The sequence below is a fragment of the Larus michahellis genome, chromosome 1, assembly GCF_964199755.1.
Source record: "Larus michahellis chromosome 1, bLarMic1.1, whole genome shotgun sequence".
In the NCBI taxonomy this organism is placed as follows: domain Eukaryota; kingdom Metazoa; phylum Chordata; class Aves; order Charadriiformes; family Laridae; genus Larus; species Larus michahellis.
In genome coordinates this window covers 200,707,427-200,725,830 of record NC_133896.1, presented here as the reverse complement: position 1 = coordinate 200,725,830, position 18,404 = coordinate 200,707,427, and the positions used below count along the sequence as shown (strand labels likewise).

The 18,404-nt window shown below is 39.0% G+C and overlaps 1 protein-coding gene across 6 annotated transcripts in view; it reads right to left on the bottom strand.

The window, feature by feature from the left end:
* ATP8A2 (ATPase phospholipid transporting 8A2) overlaps positions 1-18,404 on the bottom strand; it is a 344,031-nt gene that overhangs the window by 98,683 nt on the left and 226,944 nt on the right. For all 6 annotated transcript variants that reach the window (XM_074568973.1, XM_074568941.1, XM_074568962.1 and 3 more), the window contains 5 exons: positions 8,789-8,863; positions 5,945-6,067; positions 4,828-4,906; positions 1,394-1,455; positions 990-1,046 (listed from right to left, as the gene is read on the bottom strand). In XM_074568973.1, the coding sequence (XP_074425074.1) occupies positions 990-1,046; positions 1,394-1,455; positions 4,828-4,906; positions 5,945-6,067; positions 8,789-8,863 (396 nt within the window). The remainder of the gene's footprint in view (positions 1-989; positions 1,047-1,393; positions 1,456-4,827; positions 4,907-5,944; positions 6,068-8,788; positions 8,864-18,404) is intronic.

Below are 18,404 nucleotides of genomic sequence, written 5' to 3'. Positions count from 1 at the left end.
CTAATAATTAAATAGCCCATATAGATAGCATTTCATCTTTAAAATTCAAAACAGACATCAGCTCATTATATTTAATTAATTTCTCTGTGAGGAAGGAAAGAAAACATTTTACAACTAAAAGAAACAATGAGGTTAGGAGCTCTAAGCCAAGACCCTCCAAGAAACTGGTAAAATAAGAACATGAGAGTCCTCAAAACAGCTTGGTCTTGAGGGCAGAGTGTCCTAGTATGTCATGAAAACTAGATTTCTGTAAGGTGTCTCATTGGTGTGGAGAAAAAGAAAAATCAAAAGACCAGTATTTCAGTGGGACTGGGGGAAAGAAAGGGAGAGAAAGGTATTGAAGGTTCATCAACACAGGAACCCTCCTACCCCCCATATTCTCTTGAGGTCACTGCCCTGCCAGATTCTGACACCTACCAGTCAGAGCACACACTCACTGCAAGTAAATGACTCAAATCTAGGAATCAACATAACCATTTGACTAACATCCTTATTACGCTAAGTTTCCAAACAAAAAATTTCATCCAATGTGAAGTCACTAGTGCTTTCTACTGGCTTCAAAGACATTTTCAAAGCCCAGTTGTTTATCTGTGGGCAGACACCTTTCATTCCCTATTGCATTAATTTTTAAAGGGGATACAGAGTACAAAGATTATGTTCTTGATCTATTTCCTTAAGCAATTACAGCAGTATGTTGATTTCATGCAAGTTTTTCTCCATTTTAAATATTTAGAGTTGTTGGCAATATACTTTTAGTGTTCTCTTCCCACTTCTGACAGGCTGTCCTTTTTCATCACACGCATCGTGTGATCTACGAGTTCATTCTCCTCTCACATCCTGTAATTATGGAGCTTAGCAGTTTATCCTTAGGTGAGAGATCCAATTAAAACACTGAAGCTTCAAACGATTTTTAGGACTTTTTTTCTGTATTAATACTCATTAGGGAGAAAGGTGTGCTAATAAAATAAAAGATAATGAAAAGTACTTACTCTAGTCCACGCAGTTGTTTCCAAGCCAGCTTTCAGGCAAACAGTGACTACAACATACTGCAAGGAAAAAAGAAAAGAGTCAACTTCAGTACTAACACTCTCAAATTCAAAGGTGTTCACGGTCCAATCTCCCCTTTACACCTAAAAAGTTACTACCATTTAGGTACCAACCCAGGGCCTTGGCAGTGTGGGATAGGGGAAGGACAGAGCAGAAGATACTGTTCGTGCATGTCTGTGAAAAAAAAAAGAAATGAAAAAAGAAGGGGGAAAATCATGCATACGGAGTAAAGTTTGATTTTATTTTACTCATACGCTTTCTTCTGGTTTACACCATTTTCTCATAGTATAAAAAAAGCTATGAAAAAATTCTATCATTAAAAAATTGCTAGGATACATAAACTTACAGTGTAAACTATGTTTCCAACAAATAAATAGTCAATTCCCTGGCCATTTGTGAATACCGCATCTGAAAGAAAAACAAAAGTTACCACATCATTTGTTATCAGTTTACCAACAAAACAGATGAAATCATAGAATGCTTCCAGGGATGGCCCATCTACCATTCCTCTGGGCAATCTGCTCCAGCCTCGTTTCAAAAAAAAGGAGATTTTCAGGAGAAACTAATCAGTCCCAATCTTGCTTTTTAGAACATTTAAAAGCATGGTAATGCAGAAGTTTTGCTAAGCCAGGCCTTATCCGCGATGCTTGGATAGAGCATATGTATATCCATAGTTGTAGCTGCGAGAAGCTGTCCTTGCGAAAGGGGAAGTGTTTGCCAGACCCTAATGTGTAATTTGCCTATAAGAGCTGAGGTATGTCATGTCAATTCTGTCGCTGTCTGTTCTGTACAATTGACACCTCTAACAAATCCCATTATTTGCTATGCCTGTGAAGAAAAAGCCTGTAAAACACCAGGTGATTTGTGGTGACATAGAGCTGAATTAAGAAAAAATGCAAAAATTTCATCTATGAAGGACACATGTAACATCTAAAATACCTTACTGGAGGTTAATTCAGTAATCGAGCATCATTCAGTCTCCACCCACCCTTTCTCTAGTCAGTGTGCACAAGGGTAAGTACATGTTAATCTATCATTTGAAAGTGCCAACCTTGGCAACACTTCAAATATCTGTTCAGTCTTTCTTAGCCCTTGTTGAATAAAATCGGAACACCATGAAAGCACATTCGACAGCCACGCTAATGCCAAATGAACTCGTACTCACAGGAGCTTTCAAGCATTACTCAAGCATAGTAAGTATTGCTATTTTCACAGGTTTTAAGATAACTGCTAAAGAAATACACAAACAGCAGGGATGAAAAAGGCTTAAGATAAAACCTTGGACCTGTTCCTAAACACATACTGCCTAGCACACTGCTTCTACTATGAGGGTACTGTTTTGCTAGATTTATTTGCAAAACTGGATCTGACATTCTTAAACTAGGTTCATCTACTTAGTTAACTACATTCCTATAACGTAGGTCTCCAAGATCAGTAAGCTTTCAAGTCTACAGAGAAGAGTCCCTGACACCCTGGCTTTTGTGGTGAAGACTCCGACCAGCTTATGGGTAAAAAGACTACATATTTAGTCAGCATGCAGTAACCCCAAGCTACTTGTTAGGGTTTTCTTCTACAATGGCCACATGTGGTTGCCTCTGAAGAACTAACAGGTTGTGAATATTTTCCAGAAGTTGCTGGTTCTATATCCCTGCTTTCTTTTCTCTTTTGAACCCCAATTACTAAGAAACAGCAGCAGACAGACTGGTCATGAACACTGCAATAGGAGCTAAAGCCTGAGACAGCTTGGTTAGGAATTGATTTGGTTTCCAGCCAGTGGAATCTCTATCAGCCCAGCTCCTCCCCCGGTACTCTGGCTTCAGGCATTTACCACATCATTCACAAATAGACATTAAGTTTTAACAGTCACTTTGCTGCTTCCCCTAGTGTCAATGAAAAAAGTGAAGAGCATTAGAGAACTGAGCCTTCCATGTCCAATGAGCCCTGCTGATGCCAGAAGTCTCATTTTATTCAGAAAAAGGCATTCCTAAACACACGTTGGTTTTGATAGATCTAGAACAAACTGACCTAATGACTCTGCCAGTATATTACTCGAGTGCAACATGACAGTGCATGTTTAAGTAATTGAATAATTTTTGGTATAAGTCTCAATTTTTTTTAAAGTTACATTTTAATGGAGTAAGTTAATGCCTTTTTTTCCCAGTGATTTCCATGACCTTCCACTTTGGGAGGCTAAGCGGTCCTTAAAGGAATGGTATTTCTGTTAACGAGAACAGCAGGACGCTCAGTGAACATTAATTTCTAAAACTATACAACTGTCCGTTCATGGGCTATATGCACTTCACATTCTAAGGAACTCGAGAGGTTAAAACATATCCCAGAGTTAATGGCACATTTTTGTCTCTGGCACTGAAATGCCTTTTTCACTTGGAAATACAAAGAAACTTGAAAATTCAATATTCACTCCTCTTCAGAAAGCAAACTAAGCAACCTATTCAAAGGAACTCAAAGTTACCATTTGAGCGGGTAAATATTGTAGTCTTACCATTTTAATTGTTGAAATTAAAAGTACGTTATCTATTTAGGAATTAGAAAAACATTTATGGAAGACTAAACCAAAACCTGTATTTTTCTTTAACTGTAACCACTACAGACATCAGCCTGAAATTTCTGAAGTTGGATTTAAAAAGGGGTTATTTGAGATTAACAATTCTCATAAAAATAGTGAAACAGAACAACAAAACCCCTCAAATCGAAACAAACCGTAAAAATGTCCCCCTCCCCCAAAATTGAACCGAGCTCCCAGCCTACATCCAGAGGAAAGGGAAGTCCCTTCCTGTATGGTCCATTAGACAGCGTGTGAAGCTGCCACTTAAGGATACGATGTTTTACTCAGCCAGGTAGAGAAACATGAACCTGCCTCCCACAAGTATATATACTATCACGCCTCTGATGTGAGCATTCGTCTTCCCTCCCTTTCACCTTCCTCCCCAGTTAATCCATCCTGGAGCTGAGGTGGTTTTCCTGAAATAAGTGTTTTCCAGGAAAGAGTTTTAGTTTTGAAAAATTCGTGGGCTTAGGTAAATACTCTTCCCCCCACTGCTGCCCCAAATTCCTCATCTGATTAATCCTATTTCTTACAACAGTAAAAAGAAACGGGTTTCCCATGTTTTTTCCTGCCCACACAACTATATTGTAAAGCCAGGTAGAAACCATATGGGATTTACTGTTCCCTGAAATACCATGTAGTTGCTTTACCTCTCATGGAAAGCAAGACTTAATAAGCCTAATTTGTAAAACAAAAAGTCTCATTTCCCCAATATCTCTGCCTCTTGATCTGGTCTGCTTCCATTCCAGCCAATTCATTTTTTCCACAGGCTTTAATACTACTTTAACAGTAGTATTTTATCCTACATTTTACAGTACTGTGTTATGGAATGGGAAAGATCCAACAAAATATAAGCAAATGGTTGTGATACAGCTGCTGTAAGAACATTATACAGTAAAAAGTGGAGATCTCAATCCACTACAAAAAAAAAAGTCATTGTATAGAACATTATTCAGTATTTGAGTAAGACTTTTTGGCAAAGCAGCAATTTAATTTTTCAAGTATTAAAGTTTCTATATGAACAATAATTACGTTAAATTAGAGTAAGTTCTGAAAGCCACTAGGTAACTAGCCAAGTTCAGCAGCTACAGCCCATTGAACTGTCTGTCCGTATTATTTTCTTGCGACTTGTCACGACCTCCCGTTCCACAAACACACTGGGCTCTGTAAGACTGAACATCAGTTACTGACATAAGAAATAATGAAGCCCTTACCATGCTCCAGCACTTTCAGTGGAAACCAGAAGAGAATGATGGAATGGATCAGGGCATTGATGCAGTGACCCCAGAAAACCTGAGGGAAAACAAACCAAGTCGTCAGTAAAGTCCAAAACTCTTGACCTCTCTCAAACTCCTAACAAACACTTCATTGTGTAGTTTAGAGTCAGAAGATGTTTGTCCTGAAGTGAAATACCTAAACTTCTGCAGGATCTATTTCCTCCTACAATTTCTGTTCTTTCGTAAGAAAACACTGGTCCAGTTGGATGGTTTTATTCTAACAACTTAAAACATAATAGGCCAGCATGCTTGCTATTTAAGATCTTCGTCAAAATACAGCAAACAGATGGAGTCAGCCTTCTTTAATTACCTCAAAGAATGATTTTAAAAGACTGATTCAATACTGTGAAATGTTCTATTTCTTGGAAGAGCAAATACTTTGTGCCCCACAATTTTTAACTTACAGATAAGGCTGTTTTGCAAACTAGACCTTTACATATTCTACAATTTCCTCTCTAAACAAAGCAGTCATGCAGCTTCCTTGAACCAGAAGTACATTTAGATGTGAGACTGTTATGGAATAAAGACAGAATACCAAATGCTGGTATTTTCCAGCATTTAAATAGCAAAATGAAGTAAAATGTGTTCTTCAAAAGTCGAAGTCCAAATAAACCAATCAAAATTTTATTTTCTGAAAGAACTATGGGAAGAGCTATACTAACTGTGAAAAAGCCCCCTAATAGAGAGCACGATGACAACTCGTACATTAAATAAAATCAAGGCGATGTTATCCAGTTCCTATGAAAATGGTAAACTCACCATTTACCAGTAGCTGTGAATTGAAAAATCATACTCATATACAAATATTTCTTTGAATCAAGATTTCAGGACGAGTTTCAGTTGAAGCCATATCAGAAATCCTTATTTAAAAACGAGGACTCTCTTTTAACAAAAAAAATACAATCCCTTGAAAAGAACTGGGAGGCAGAACAACCTTAATCTCAGTGGCTAAATGAAGCAGGAGTAACAGTGGGGAATAAGTTATTTTCTGATGAGAAAGACCTGGAAATAAGAGTGTTCATTGTTGTTCTTAAAGAAACAGACTTTCCCTTACCCTTGTGTTGAACCCATCAGCATTTTGAGTAATTTTGTATAGCTGTGGAAATCTAAGCATGCTATCTTGAGTACACGATCGTTCAAAAATTCCCAGAGTAAAGGGTGGCAGCGCTGTGAAAATCTGAAAGGAAAGCATGTACTAATTAAAAGCAGCTATTAGTTTTAAGTGGATCTCAGATAATATATCAGTATCTAGACAACAGCAAAATTCCCACAGACTTCAGTGAAGACTTATGACCAACTAGCGTGTTATTTGACATAATTTTCAAGTGTCCAAACATGAATTTCAGCAATTCATAACTCTCAAATATTGACTTACAAACAATAGAAGCATGAAAGAAAATTCTTACTATTGATCAATTAGCTAAAACACAAGTAGTTAAGCATCAGTAGTTTCTGATGTACCAGCTAATCTAGGGAGGGTAAAACACATCAGCTTGCAAAGGAAAGACAACGTGTACTTTTTCAAGAAAGCCTTGTGGGAATGGGTTCAAATATAGCTGCAATTGTAGCCGTAATTAAATATGTAATATGCTTAACCAAAGCAAACTTTATAGACAAAGCAAATGTGGAAATCACATTTAAAAAAAAAAATCTACTGAAAAACAAAGGCCATTCTGTATTATGGTACTTTGGGGATTCTCCAGGCAGGCATGGACTGATAGGAACAAATTAACTGCAGTACGTGTCTGTGCTATGGGCAGACGCCTAGATGACCGAGCCTCGGAAGCTTTCCAGGAGAGGCAGCAGGACACTTTGCCAGAAGCAGAGTAAATTAGCCTCTGCCGAGTCCCACATTGCTGCTCTTAAAGTGTTTCCAGGATCTGAGGCAGCTCATTTAAAGCCAGCTTGGGTATCCACGTTTCTTGCGGTCTGCAGCGCAGGCACAACGTGGAAATAATACCAGTGTGCATGTCTGAAAACTAAACTTCATTCGCTTCCTTTTACATTAACAGTTTATATCAGAAGAATAATATCTAATCCTATACATACATTATTTTTAACCGTTTGAGAAGCGTTCTTGAAGTTAAGCAGCAGCTTGAAGTGATGAACCGTTTCTAGCGTGTGTGCATGCTTGCAAAAGCTGAGCTGTGGCTCCCACCAGCAGTGAGCTGGCAGTCGGGTAGTACACAAAGAGAAACACAGAGGACTAGAAACTAGTGAGAATCAATAATTACATCCCTAGATCCAACTGGGAATCTGCTGCTTCTGCTCATAAAGTGATAAACCAGATGGTTAAAATGGCAGCAGGCTGGGGGTGGGGATTGAAACTAAGATCACTGGTCCAATATATTCAAAAAAAATGGGCACTATCTCATACAGCATTAAGGTATTTCCCCACGTTTCCCATTTTTATTGGGGCATTAACATTCTCACTCGAAGTAAATCTTCTAGTGTTTTTGTTTATGAAGGTAAACTTGCAGCGTGAACCAGTGCAGAAGCAAGAATTACAATGCTACTATTATTTCCTACACGTAACATTTTAATGAGACTACTCATGAAACAAAGGGTTAATCTGCACAGAAGAGAATGACAGAGATAAAACCACTTTAAAATCTAACCCCTTCAAATTGCAGAAGTCCCCAATGCCCTACCAGCACTTGATTCTTCACCAGTCTACGTAACCAGTTCTAATTTTAGAAAACACCAACTTACAAAACAAGGGTTAATTTCTACTTCACTGATTCTAGAAGATGAGAGTTTCATACATGAGCTTTATGTAGCGCAGGTAGATCCATCAAATCAGGTTTAAAGATAATAGATGCAAATATCTAAACACAAATGACAGAGACTGAGTAACAGTCAGGAAATTAGGATGAAGAGAATCAAGGGAGTGGAAAATCCCTGAATAAATATCTTCCATGAAGAATATGAAATCTTATGGAATATGAGGGTTTGTGCCATCATTTTTAAGATTAATGTGACAGAAGTTAAGTGTTTCCATTAATACTACTCACTGATAGAGATAATTTGCTCGCTTTTTCTATATTACCATATATTTGGAATGAGTCTGCTTAAAGAAAAAAAATTAAATTTCCTCCCTCCAAAGATAAATGCAAAGGATTTTTCAACACTAACAAAGCGTCCTAATGGCTTATAAATCCAGACGCCAGGGCACTTACCAGCAACGTTACAAAGGTAACAGTGCGGAAAACACCAGCACAGGTCTATGGTATGCTATGGAATTTGGTCCCAGAAATCCTCAAGCCTTTAATCGATGTTATTGATCAAATAATATTATTAATTAAAGTGATAAAGACATGTGGCACAGTGTGGCACACTGCAGAGCACGGCAAAAATCAGAAATCACTCCTGGACTGACACAACCTGCTCTTGGGTCAAGTGAGAAATGCTGGTGACATGGCAATGCTACATCCCATTCCGTACCTAATATAGCATGAGCCAACCCAAAGCACCTGCGTGACACTTCTCTGAGCACCCTACTGTTACAGGGTCTGAGGGGAAAAAAAAAAAGGTCCAAAATCAAAGATTAAGACTCTGTATCTATTTTGAACATGAACAGCCAGCAAAATATTCAGTACAAAAGACTGAAGACACTTTTGAAGAGGAAATTAAATTCAATCTAAAAGCTGCAAAGTTTTATGGACATCGTATTAGGCCAAACATGCATATTTTCAAGTCATTTTCCCAAATTTATTTTTGTGATAAAAACACCATCCAAAGTGAATTTTTATCTACCTCAGAGCGGATTCAAAATGGCTCTTACAAATGAACTCACCTTTCCCGATATACATCCAAGACCGTTACCTGTGAGAAATGGGATGCAACAAAATAACACACAAGTCCCGAGCACTATCAAGTCAAAACACGTAGCACTTACCACATTATACAGACCAATGCACCATCGCTCAAATAAGATCTGCCCAGAAAATCCATTAACGAAAGCAAACCAAAGCTGAAACAAAGACAGACAAGTTACAAGAAGCTTTAGATTACTACTGTGGTACATGTTTCCATTTACAGTAGATAAGTGGAAGACACACCACCATCTGGAGACAGCTGCTTGTCATGCTAAAAATAATTATCAGCAGTGCCAGGCAGTTATTCTCTTCTAAATTCTTACATCTGAAATACTGCCAGAGTACTGCTTATCCAAAATAAAATACTCAGGTGATGGAGCAATTTGCTGTATTTGCATTATTACTCTAAAAAAAAATAAATGGCCTCAAACTATTTAGAAATCCTTATTGCTGGCAAATTAACATGCTCGAAGCCAAAAGCCAACCTTGTTTCCATCACAGTCAAAGATCGGAATTTTCAAGGTAAGAGTGTTTTGATGGATACTCTGCTTGACTTCTGTATCCTATTTTTATAGTCCCAGAATTAGTGATACCGACTTACCACTTACATAATTATATCACAATTTTATTTTCTACATGTCGTAAACATTACTATTTAATAAACTATCGATTTAATAATGAAACACTGGAAGAGGTTGTCAAAAGAGGCTGTGGAGTCTCCACCCTTTTTACAAGTTTACAAACACCAAGTGGGTAAGCCCTGAGAGGCCTGGTTTGAATTTAGCATTCACCCTACTTTAAGCCAGAGGGCTAGATGGCCATCAAGTTGCCTTCTAACTGACAAAGGCTCAGTAATGCCGCAATCCCAGCAGACTGCTGTAAGCAGCAGTGCATAGGTAAACTCTTTTCAGCATTTCCTTGGACCTAGCTTGCTTGAGCTTACTTATCTTGTTTAAGCAGCTTTTTGAAGCAAGAACTGCTTTACTGAGTTGGAACAAAGTTTCTCAGTCAGCAGGCATTGAAAGAAGCTTAGGAAAGAATTATCTTTTCCCAAGTAAATTTGAAACCTGAAGAACAATCATCAGTTTAAGGGCATCCTGAAACAGTTTGCACATGAATCACTGCACTTAATAGATACCAAAGGATTTCCGTGAATTTGTGTCTGCAGTCCCTTTTGAAATCCACAGTGCATCACAGCACTTCGTTCAGAATTAGTTCAACACTGTGTGTGGAAACACTCCCCCCTGTCAACATGTTTTGTCTTGCATTTACTTTACAAGTTGAGGTTGCACTGGATGCACTAGGTACTGCAGAGCAGCCAAATGATGCCCATGCCTATTCCCTTTTCACTGCCTGAGAGCCCACGGCACTGGCTGCCTGGCATCTTTTCTCACACCATTCTATCTCTCCCGTATAGCAGCTCTCACTCTCCCACCAGCATGATTTACTCTCTGGCTCACTTGCACAATACTAGTGTCCTAGCAAAATACCTCAGCAATCAGTTAACTGCATCTCATCTGGCCTCTTCTCTGCTCCCACCCAAAATGTGTATAGAATAACTAGAAAGGAGGACAAGAGAAGGTAATAAGACCGCATTCAAGTCCCACAACTGTCTTCATGGGTGCAATATCTAAACAGCCTGGGACTCCTAAACATGGGACAGAAACAATTTAGGGAAAGATTAAAATATTTACAAGATTGACAAGAATAAGGAAAAGCTGTTCAAATCAGCACTATGGCAAGAAATTAGATTAGCAGGCTAGACAAAGTGAAATGTTTTCTGACACAACACATGGTTGATTTATGGAAGTGCCTGCCAGACAGACGATGCTGTGGATGCAAAAAGCAAGTAGGAAAGAATCATGGAAGGAAAGCTGGAGACCAGATGAGTCTGCCAGAGAACTACCACTGTCCACAGAAGACCAGAAACCAAGGTTAGCTGAACCTTTATTCTGCCCCTTTACAGCTGCTTTTACATCTGTTCTATCACCATTCCTGTTTAAAATTAATCATCATTCCAATGCACTTTCACTGTTCAGTGAGAAGCAATGACACTGATCTCAACTCATTTGCTTATAGATATGCCTTGCACAGTAGGCCAGCTATTTAGACTTATTTCCTACTTTTTATTTATTTTAACATTCAGCTGCTCTTTCTAGCAGGGACTCACTATTGATTTCACCCTACATTATCCTAAATTTTGTGCTTTTCTATACCTGCTGCCCTTTTTGCAGTCTGTCATTTACAAGTGCCCCTGTAAGCTCTCCTAAGGGCCAGCTGTTTCATTCCATCTCCATTTAGTTAAAATGGATCAACGTAGTAAACTGCAAAACATTTCTCCAGTTTCCTAAAAAAAAAAAAATCCCTTTTCTTTCACATTGTCAATCATGCATCAATTTAAATTAAGTAAGCATTTAAGCATTCATCTCTCCAGCTCTGTCCAGAAAAAAGACTGAAGGAAGATACATTCTACATCCCAACTTTTTTCCTTCACTTCTACTCTTCTACTGTATTGATACCTTGAATGATCACTGCTCTCTGCATCTCACTCTAAAGACTCGATGGCCCCAAGTAGCATAGTGACTAGTATTACTCTCGCACTTGGAGTGTTTCAACCAGTTGTGTACCTCAGTTCTTCAAATGAAAGATATTGAAGATCTTGGGTAAAAAGCCTGAGGTCCCGAAAGAAATGACAATTAATTTGGGGCTGTCAGGTAAGGAACTTGAGAGCTGCTTCTCCTAGGAAGAAACAGAGCTTTAAAGAAGCATACTCCCAGATATTTAGCAATGATGATCCAGGCATTTATCACCTCCAGGCTTCTTGCAATTAATCACAACTATAAATGAGGGCAGCATTCCTAGAAAACGTAAGTAGTTCACAAGTCAGAAGCCTGTCTGCCTAGCTGGCAACCTCAGCCTGTGTTCTGCTCAGTTTTCTAGATTCCACCGGGCAAAGCAAACTTCAAAGGTTTGGTAGCAAATGTTAAGGTCTTTTATGACATTGGCTCATGCTACTTAGGAAACCATTGCGTTCTGAAACCATAGCCTCCCACAACTAGTCCTCCAGCAACAGACTTTTCCGATTTTCCATCAAGAGGATAAAACAAAGCAGCCAGAGACTTTCTGTAGCCGGCCCACGACTAGAAGAAAAGCCCCAAACCAGGCAAAGCTAACATCTTAGATTCACATTTCCCAACAAAAGTATTAGCAGTAATGAAATGAAGATACAATCATATAAAACTTGGAAAAAGCAAGGCAGTTAAGACGTATTACAAAGCAGTAGAGAGACTGTCAAAGTACAGGTGGAAAATACCCTCTCAACAACCCAATTCTTTCTACTCAAAGTTCCTACTCTACCATAATTGGGTGACACAGAATTCATTAAAGATCCTGCTAAAACCACCCTGAGATTAGTCCATCGCTATAGGAGAATATTGAGATGGATGTGCCTGACTGTGGTAAATAGATACCTAGGTGTCACCATCTTTAGGCCTTCCGCAGCTTCTTTCAGCATTGAAAGAGTTTTCTACTGAAAAGTTTTCTCCTTATTTCAAGGCTGCTATGATTTTAGGTGGGCAAGAAGTAACATTCTGCTATTTCAAAAGCCAAATTTGAACTATTTTTCTTTTGGCAGGATCCCTACAGGTGAAAATTAGAAGTGAGCACATTCCCAACTCTTACGCAAGTCTGCGTGCGCCACACACCCCAAACAGAGGGCAAAAGCTGTTACAGTTACGACGCACTGAAAAGTAACAGCTATGCTTTTCTTTTCCAGAGATCCACATTATCAAATGCCAATCGACAGAAAGAATGTCATATACTTCCTCAATATCTTATAGTGTCAAGAGTACACCAGATACTCTGTGTAAAATATACATTTATTTCAAATTTAACACAAGCCATAAACTGTCATGCATGGTTTAGGGACCAGCTGTTTGTGGAGAGAATATGGTATTCTTTAAGGTCAGCAAAGAAAAAAAACCCAAAAACCACCAACCCTCCACCTCAACATTCCTGTTAACAAAATGTACTAAATATATTTGGAGTTGCAACAACCCATGCTTGACTCAGACTTGGGAAGTTGGTAGGAAAACTTGCCAAGTCTGCCTGGCTTGCCAAGCTCCAGGGGTTTGCAGGGCTCAACTCCAGTGCTGCTATGAACAAATGGACCTGAAGTTATTAAACCGCTTTTCTGGCTGGAAAAAAGAAACCTTTTCACTTTAACTATTACCTGGCTGCCAAAAAGCTGGAAAAGCTTATTTGTAACTCAGTTACAAAATATCTGTATTTTTCTCCCAAGGAACAAGAGGTCCAATTTAAATGTAAAGAAATTCAGACCTAAGGCTGAAATCTGGGTTGATATATTGCTGCACTTTATTACAGCAGATATTGCTAAGATCTGAAATCAGTAGGTATCGTGCACAAAGAAAGTGAAACATACTGCAAAGCAAAAACTAGCCCGTTTGCTGCCTTGAAGTGTGGCTGCTTTCCTTAAATAAGAAACCCCACTGCTGAAGCACTCGATGCCAGCTGTGATGTGGGCACTTTGCCACCAGAGAAGGTGGGGGGGAGAAAAAAAAAAATAATAAAAAGAAAAAAAATGAGACTGCTGCCTCCTTCCAGAGGTCAACAAAAGCCAACAGATGGTAATACTTGGTTAATATTGACTTGAGCTGCAGGCAAACTGAGGATCTCGAGGTAAAGCAGTCCCGCACTGCTGTTTTGAGCCACGCAGCCTATCCACCTGCTCTAGAGTATATTTTGAGAAAAGATCAACTATTATTTTCAAAAAATATTCCCACTTGAGCAAGTTGGAAGGCAATTTTAATTGCATTATTGCTTCATGCATAATTACAGCAACAGTAATGCCCGAAATAGTAGGAACTAATTTATTTAAGTGCTCTAAGGCACTGGGATAGCAAATCATCTATTCTAAATATGTATATTTATGATGTCTTGATAATAGACAGCTTAACGAGTACTAGAAATGTTTTCCCAATTCTGCTAAAGGGCACAGAAAGCTAATGTAGTCAGAGTATCAACAATTGCCACAGGCATCAATTATAGCCAGACTGGATGCCTTTACTGTTCAGAAATGAGTTAAATTCTCAAAATATCCTCTCTCAGCACACACGTATTTTGCATGTTCTTACCAAATAGGCTCATTTACACTTTGCCTAATAAAGCAGGTTTGTGTGTCTCCTGTGCAGTTCATTAATAATGTATCCCGATTAAAAACCTCTCGTTACAGATGTCTGTCTCAATGCCGGGCTCTTATTCCTGCCCAAATGCACACAGCCTAAAATAATCCCTTCATTAGAGAATGTACAGCACCAATTTTATAATATAGGTAAAGAACCTTATTAATAAGATTCGACAGGGTAGGCATGGCTGCCCGAGACTCACTTGATTTGCCAAGGAATATTTCCCTTGCTCCTTTTATACCCCCACCGTTTATTAACTCTTTGCTGAAAACAGCTTGATATTTTTCAATTGAAAAGCATTTGCTCTAGGCCTGTGCCACCTAAACAAGTGTCCATTTAAGCTTAAAAATAATCTCAAATCTTCTCTGTCGGTGTTAAAAATTATTTTTAAAGTTTCATGCTGCTTTTGTCTCATTAAAAAACCCCTATGCATTTACTACAAAGCTTGGTCAGACATACAGATATCAAAGCAACTAATACAATAGAGATTTCCTGGCTTTAAAGACTAATTTATTAAATAAACCTGAACAGCTGTTATTTCTTCTGTTGCTGACTACAGTTTATATTTCAGCATTCTAAAGCGTGCAGTTTTATCAGCTTCATCTTTCTCTGTTTATAGAAGAGGCACATACAGAAAATTTGATTTCTTCCTCATACATGTTGTTTCTGTGTCCTCTTCTCTACCCGATCAGCTGCCAACATCCTTCCTCCAAAGCACTGGTAACATCCAGCAGGAGAGGCAAGCACAGAGCAGAACAGAAGGGAGAGGGGCACGAGGGGTAAGAGGAGTATCACCCCACAGCTACATAGGCTAGCAAATGAGTTTAAATCCTCACAATAATTCTGAAGACTTTAAAATAAAAGAATTAGCAAACCTCTGTTTTTTCTCAGTGGTTAGCATTAGATAACAATCAAGTTTCTTGCCCCAGGAGTTTTGAGCGTTGTGGAAAGATACCACATCTGCAGATGACTATGCAATGTACACCAAAGGATCTAGCCGTTAAGGCATGAGAAGATTGCCTCTTCCAGCAACACTTGGCCCTGATATACTGATTAATGTGTTTAAAAAAATCCAACAAAACATAGCAGGTCATGCAAACTCTTCACAGTGGGGTGGTGTTTTTCTTTTTTTTTTGTGTTGAGTTACGTGAACATCTAATCAGTATGCCAAATTATGCATTTAATATTTACATGACTGGTAAAATGAACATGCAGCCCATTAGAACAAATTTAACAGCTGTAATCTGACTTTTTTTTAAAAATCTTACGAAACCAAGTGGAGAAAGGGCAAGATATTTCTCCAGCTCTTATGGCGTGAAGTGTTCCAGGGACTTAATATTTCTCCAGCACACTAATTGCTGCAGAAGCAAGCCTACGATAACGTGATTAGAAATGGCCTGTGTTGCCAAAGGGCAGATGTACTTGCCAAAAGATGTGGTTAAACTTAGCAGTTCCTCAGAATGTTTCCCTTTCAAAATAGAGCCAGCTCTATTCTGAATCTATTCATCCTTCCTTAAGTTTTATGGGATACCAAGAAAGCTGACACTGCTATACTAGGATTGTCTCATCACATATGTATGTGACACCCTAGAGGTGACAGGACTTACATACTGACTTTTTAAAAATCAAATGAAAAAACAACATGTCTCAGGGAAGTTCAGTCAAGCCCCATCAGGGCACAGAGTTCCAGCACATCTGCATGGTCAAGGGGGTCCAACCCACAGCCAGAACAAGACTACGAAGACTGGTAACACTGCAAAGTTGCCCACCATTATCCTACAAAGACAGCAGAGGGTCTGCTCTGGCTGGAAGTCAGGATGAGATGGCTGGAAGATGCCAGCTGAGAGGAACCAAGGCAAGAGTTTGTTGGCTACATCCTCCTCCCATCCCTGGCTGGGGAGTGAGATGGGCTCAGCTGCTTGGTTGGCAAGCTGGAAACATCACGCCAGGCCACTCTCTGCTGCTGAGCAATGGGAACTCATGCTATGAACTCACGGTACTATCAGCCGCCTTTTACAAAATAAACATCACTCTTAACACTCCTTTCATTAGCAAAAAGAGAGCAAAGAAAGGTTTCCTTTAATGTGGAAGATGTTATGGAATGCTTATGCACACACAGCAGTGACTGCAGTGTTGAACCCAATTCACTAATGTTAAATTATTTTTTTTTTTTTGCCTCCCAGATTTACCTAATCAACTTCTTTAACTGCCCTTCAGTACTAGCACATCACTATGGAACTATTAATAGCTTGACATGTATTAATGAGAATTTATGATATCTCCTCAGCATGTAATCACTCCAGACTGGTCTTGATACAACTTTCACAACTGTGTAATTGACCCACATCTTGGATAAAAAGATAAGGACATGCTATTAAATGGTTTTAAATGACCTGCTGGCTTCTCTGAAGCTAAGTGGTATCTTCAACCGATAAAGTAATAGAAGTGCTATGGGTTTGTTATTCTTAATTTGTTCTCTAGTGCTGAAACAAATGGATAAAAAGACATAGGTTTAACTATTTATGTTAATAGGTTAGGAAATACCAACAGTTTAAGGTAACTTATCCACCTAAAATACTGCTAAGCACTTAGAATCCAGTAACAAAAATTATACCAGAAAGCAAGAAAAGCAGTATTTGAAATAGAAGATTAGGGCACTGTGGAAAAAAGGATGTTATTGCTACTACCCAAGTAAGGGCAATGAAAGGGAAGGAAAGCACAGAAATGGCTACAGAGAAGATCAACAGGCCAGCAAGACTGCTGTTCAACATAAAAAGGGAAGGAACGCCAACAAAACACAGCGTTCCATGAGTGAAGCCTGATAATGCCACAAGTCAAAAGTGAGGCTGAACCCACCAAGGCTCTTCACACCTGGGATGTGCTCTAGGGCTCGCTGCAGCCTGTATAAAGCACATCACCACAGACCCGTAACCACAAAATATTTCAACACCTCTCTTGTTCAACAAGAGCATGGAGAGACCAGAAGCTTTAACAAATCTGGCCCCTGAAATTAGCACAAAAAATGCAAAAAAAACCCTCCCCTCAACATAGTGTGCATGTGGAAAGGGGAGAGTGGAAATGTTAAAAACCAGTACCTAAATACCCACATTGCGACCCTGTATCCTTGTGGAGCTATATCTCTGTGAAACACTGTAATCCAGCTGATCCCGCTCAAACTGGAGCTGGCCTTACTGTAACACACATTTCCTGTCACATATGTGTATGTACATGCCCTGAAGTGCCCAACAAGCAGTCTGTTTCTCTAAACTCACAGTATCCTGTTTCCATGTCCAGTTAATTGAAAGAAAAAAATCCCAAACCCAGACCTCATTCATGCAGTACCCAGGATGGCATCGCAAGAACACAGGAACACGTAGCAAAGATTTCTTTGAATCGAGAAGCACTAACCCTTTAGGGGCAGAGGTTATCAGGATGGAGGAAGACAGAATTGAATTTAAAAAAAGACCGTATAGAATGCTGTAATTCGTTAAGAAAATGATACTACTTTTACTCTTAGATGCTTCTTCCCTTAGTATTGTGAAGCTGGTGGTTTCCATTAAGCCTATATGTAGTTTAATGAAGCAGAGAGTTCCCAATCCACATACAAATCCATTCACTTATACCTGCATATGGTAAAAAAGGGCACTAGGACAAAAAGTGATAAGGACATCAACATTCATTTAATGTAGCTAAAATACAGTCGTGCATTCTTACTTCTTGGATATGAATCTAGGCAATATCTTGGAGTAATCAAAACTATTTTAAGATTTCCAAGGACCAAATGCATTCTCAGCACTGACTGAATAAAGCTAATGGTGACTGAGATCCTGACTGTCACTATTCAGCTCCTATTTTACAGGACATTTCACTTCAATCCTGGCCCTTCTTACTTTTATTTGCAGAAGTCTCTTATGTTACACTTACAAACACAGGTTCACAGATTTTGCTTTTTTTGTCACCACATAAAGGAATCCTTCTGCAGAGCTGCTGAATTAAGTGTAATAGAGGCAGTTCTGTAGCAAGGTCATTTTAGGTCTGGAACCACAGTCCCCTCAGGATTCCTTATTATGGCTACACGAACTGCCAGGTTCTCCTTGCAAGTCTGTTTTCCCCCTCTTCTCCCCATGAAATAAAATTCAGTCTCTGTAAGCCCTTGCATTAAGCTACTTTTTATCCAGGAAGTTTATATAAAGTTTTCTGACAGCTTGGAACCCAAGGAAAATAACAAAATTAGCAACAAAAAAGCCAGACCACTACAGAAACGGCAGCTCATCTTGTGTCATACTGACACAAGTAAACCTTTACAGCGGTAATCCCGGGAGCAGCCCATGTTTCCCATTACCTACAGCTCTATTAGCATTGCAGCACAGAGACATCATTCCAGACCAAAACTACCAGGACGCACGATGCAATCTAAAGAGCTCCCTAATACTTATCTTACATTTGTTCCATTTGTATTTATCAACACAACCATTTTCTTGGTCAGTGGGAC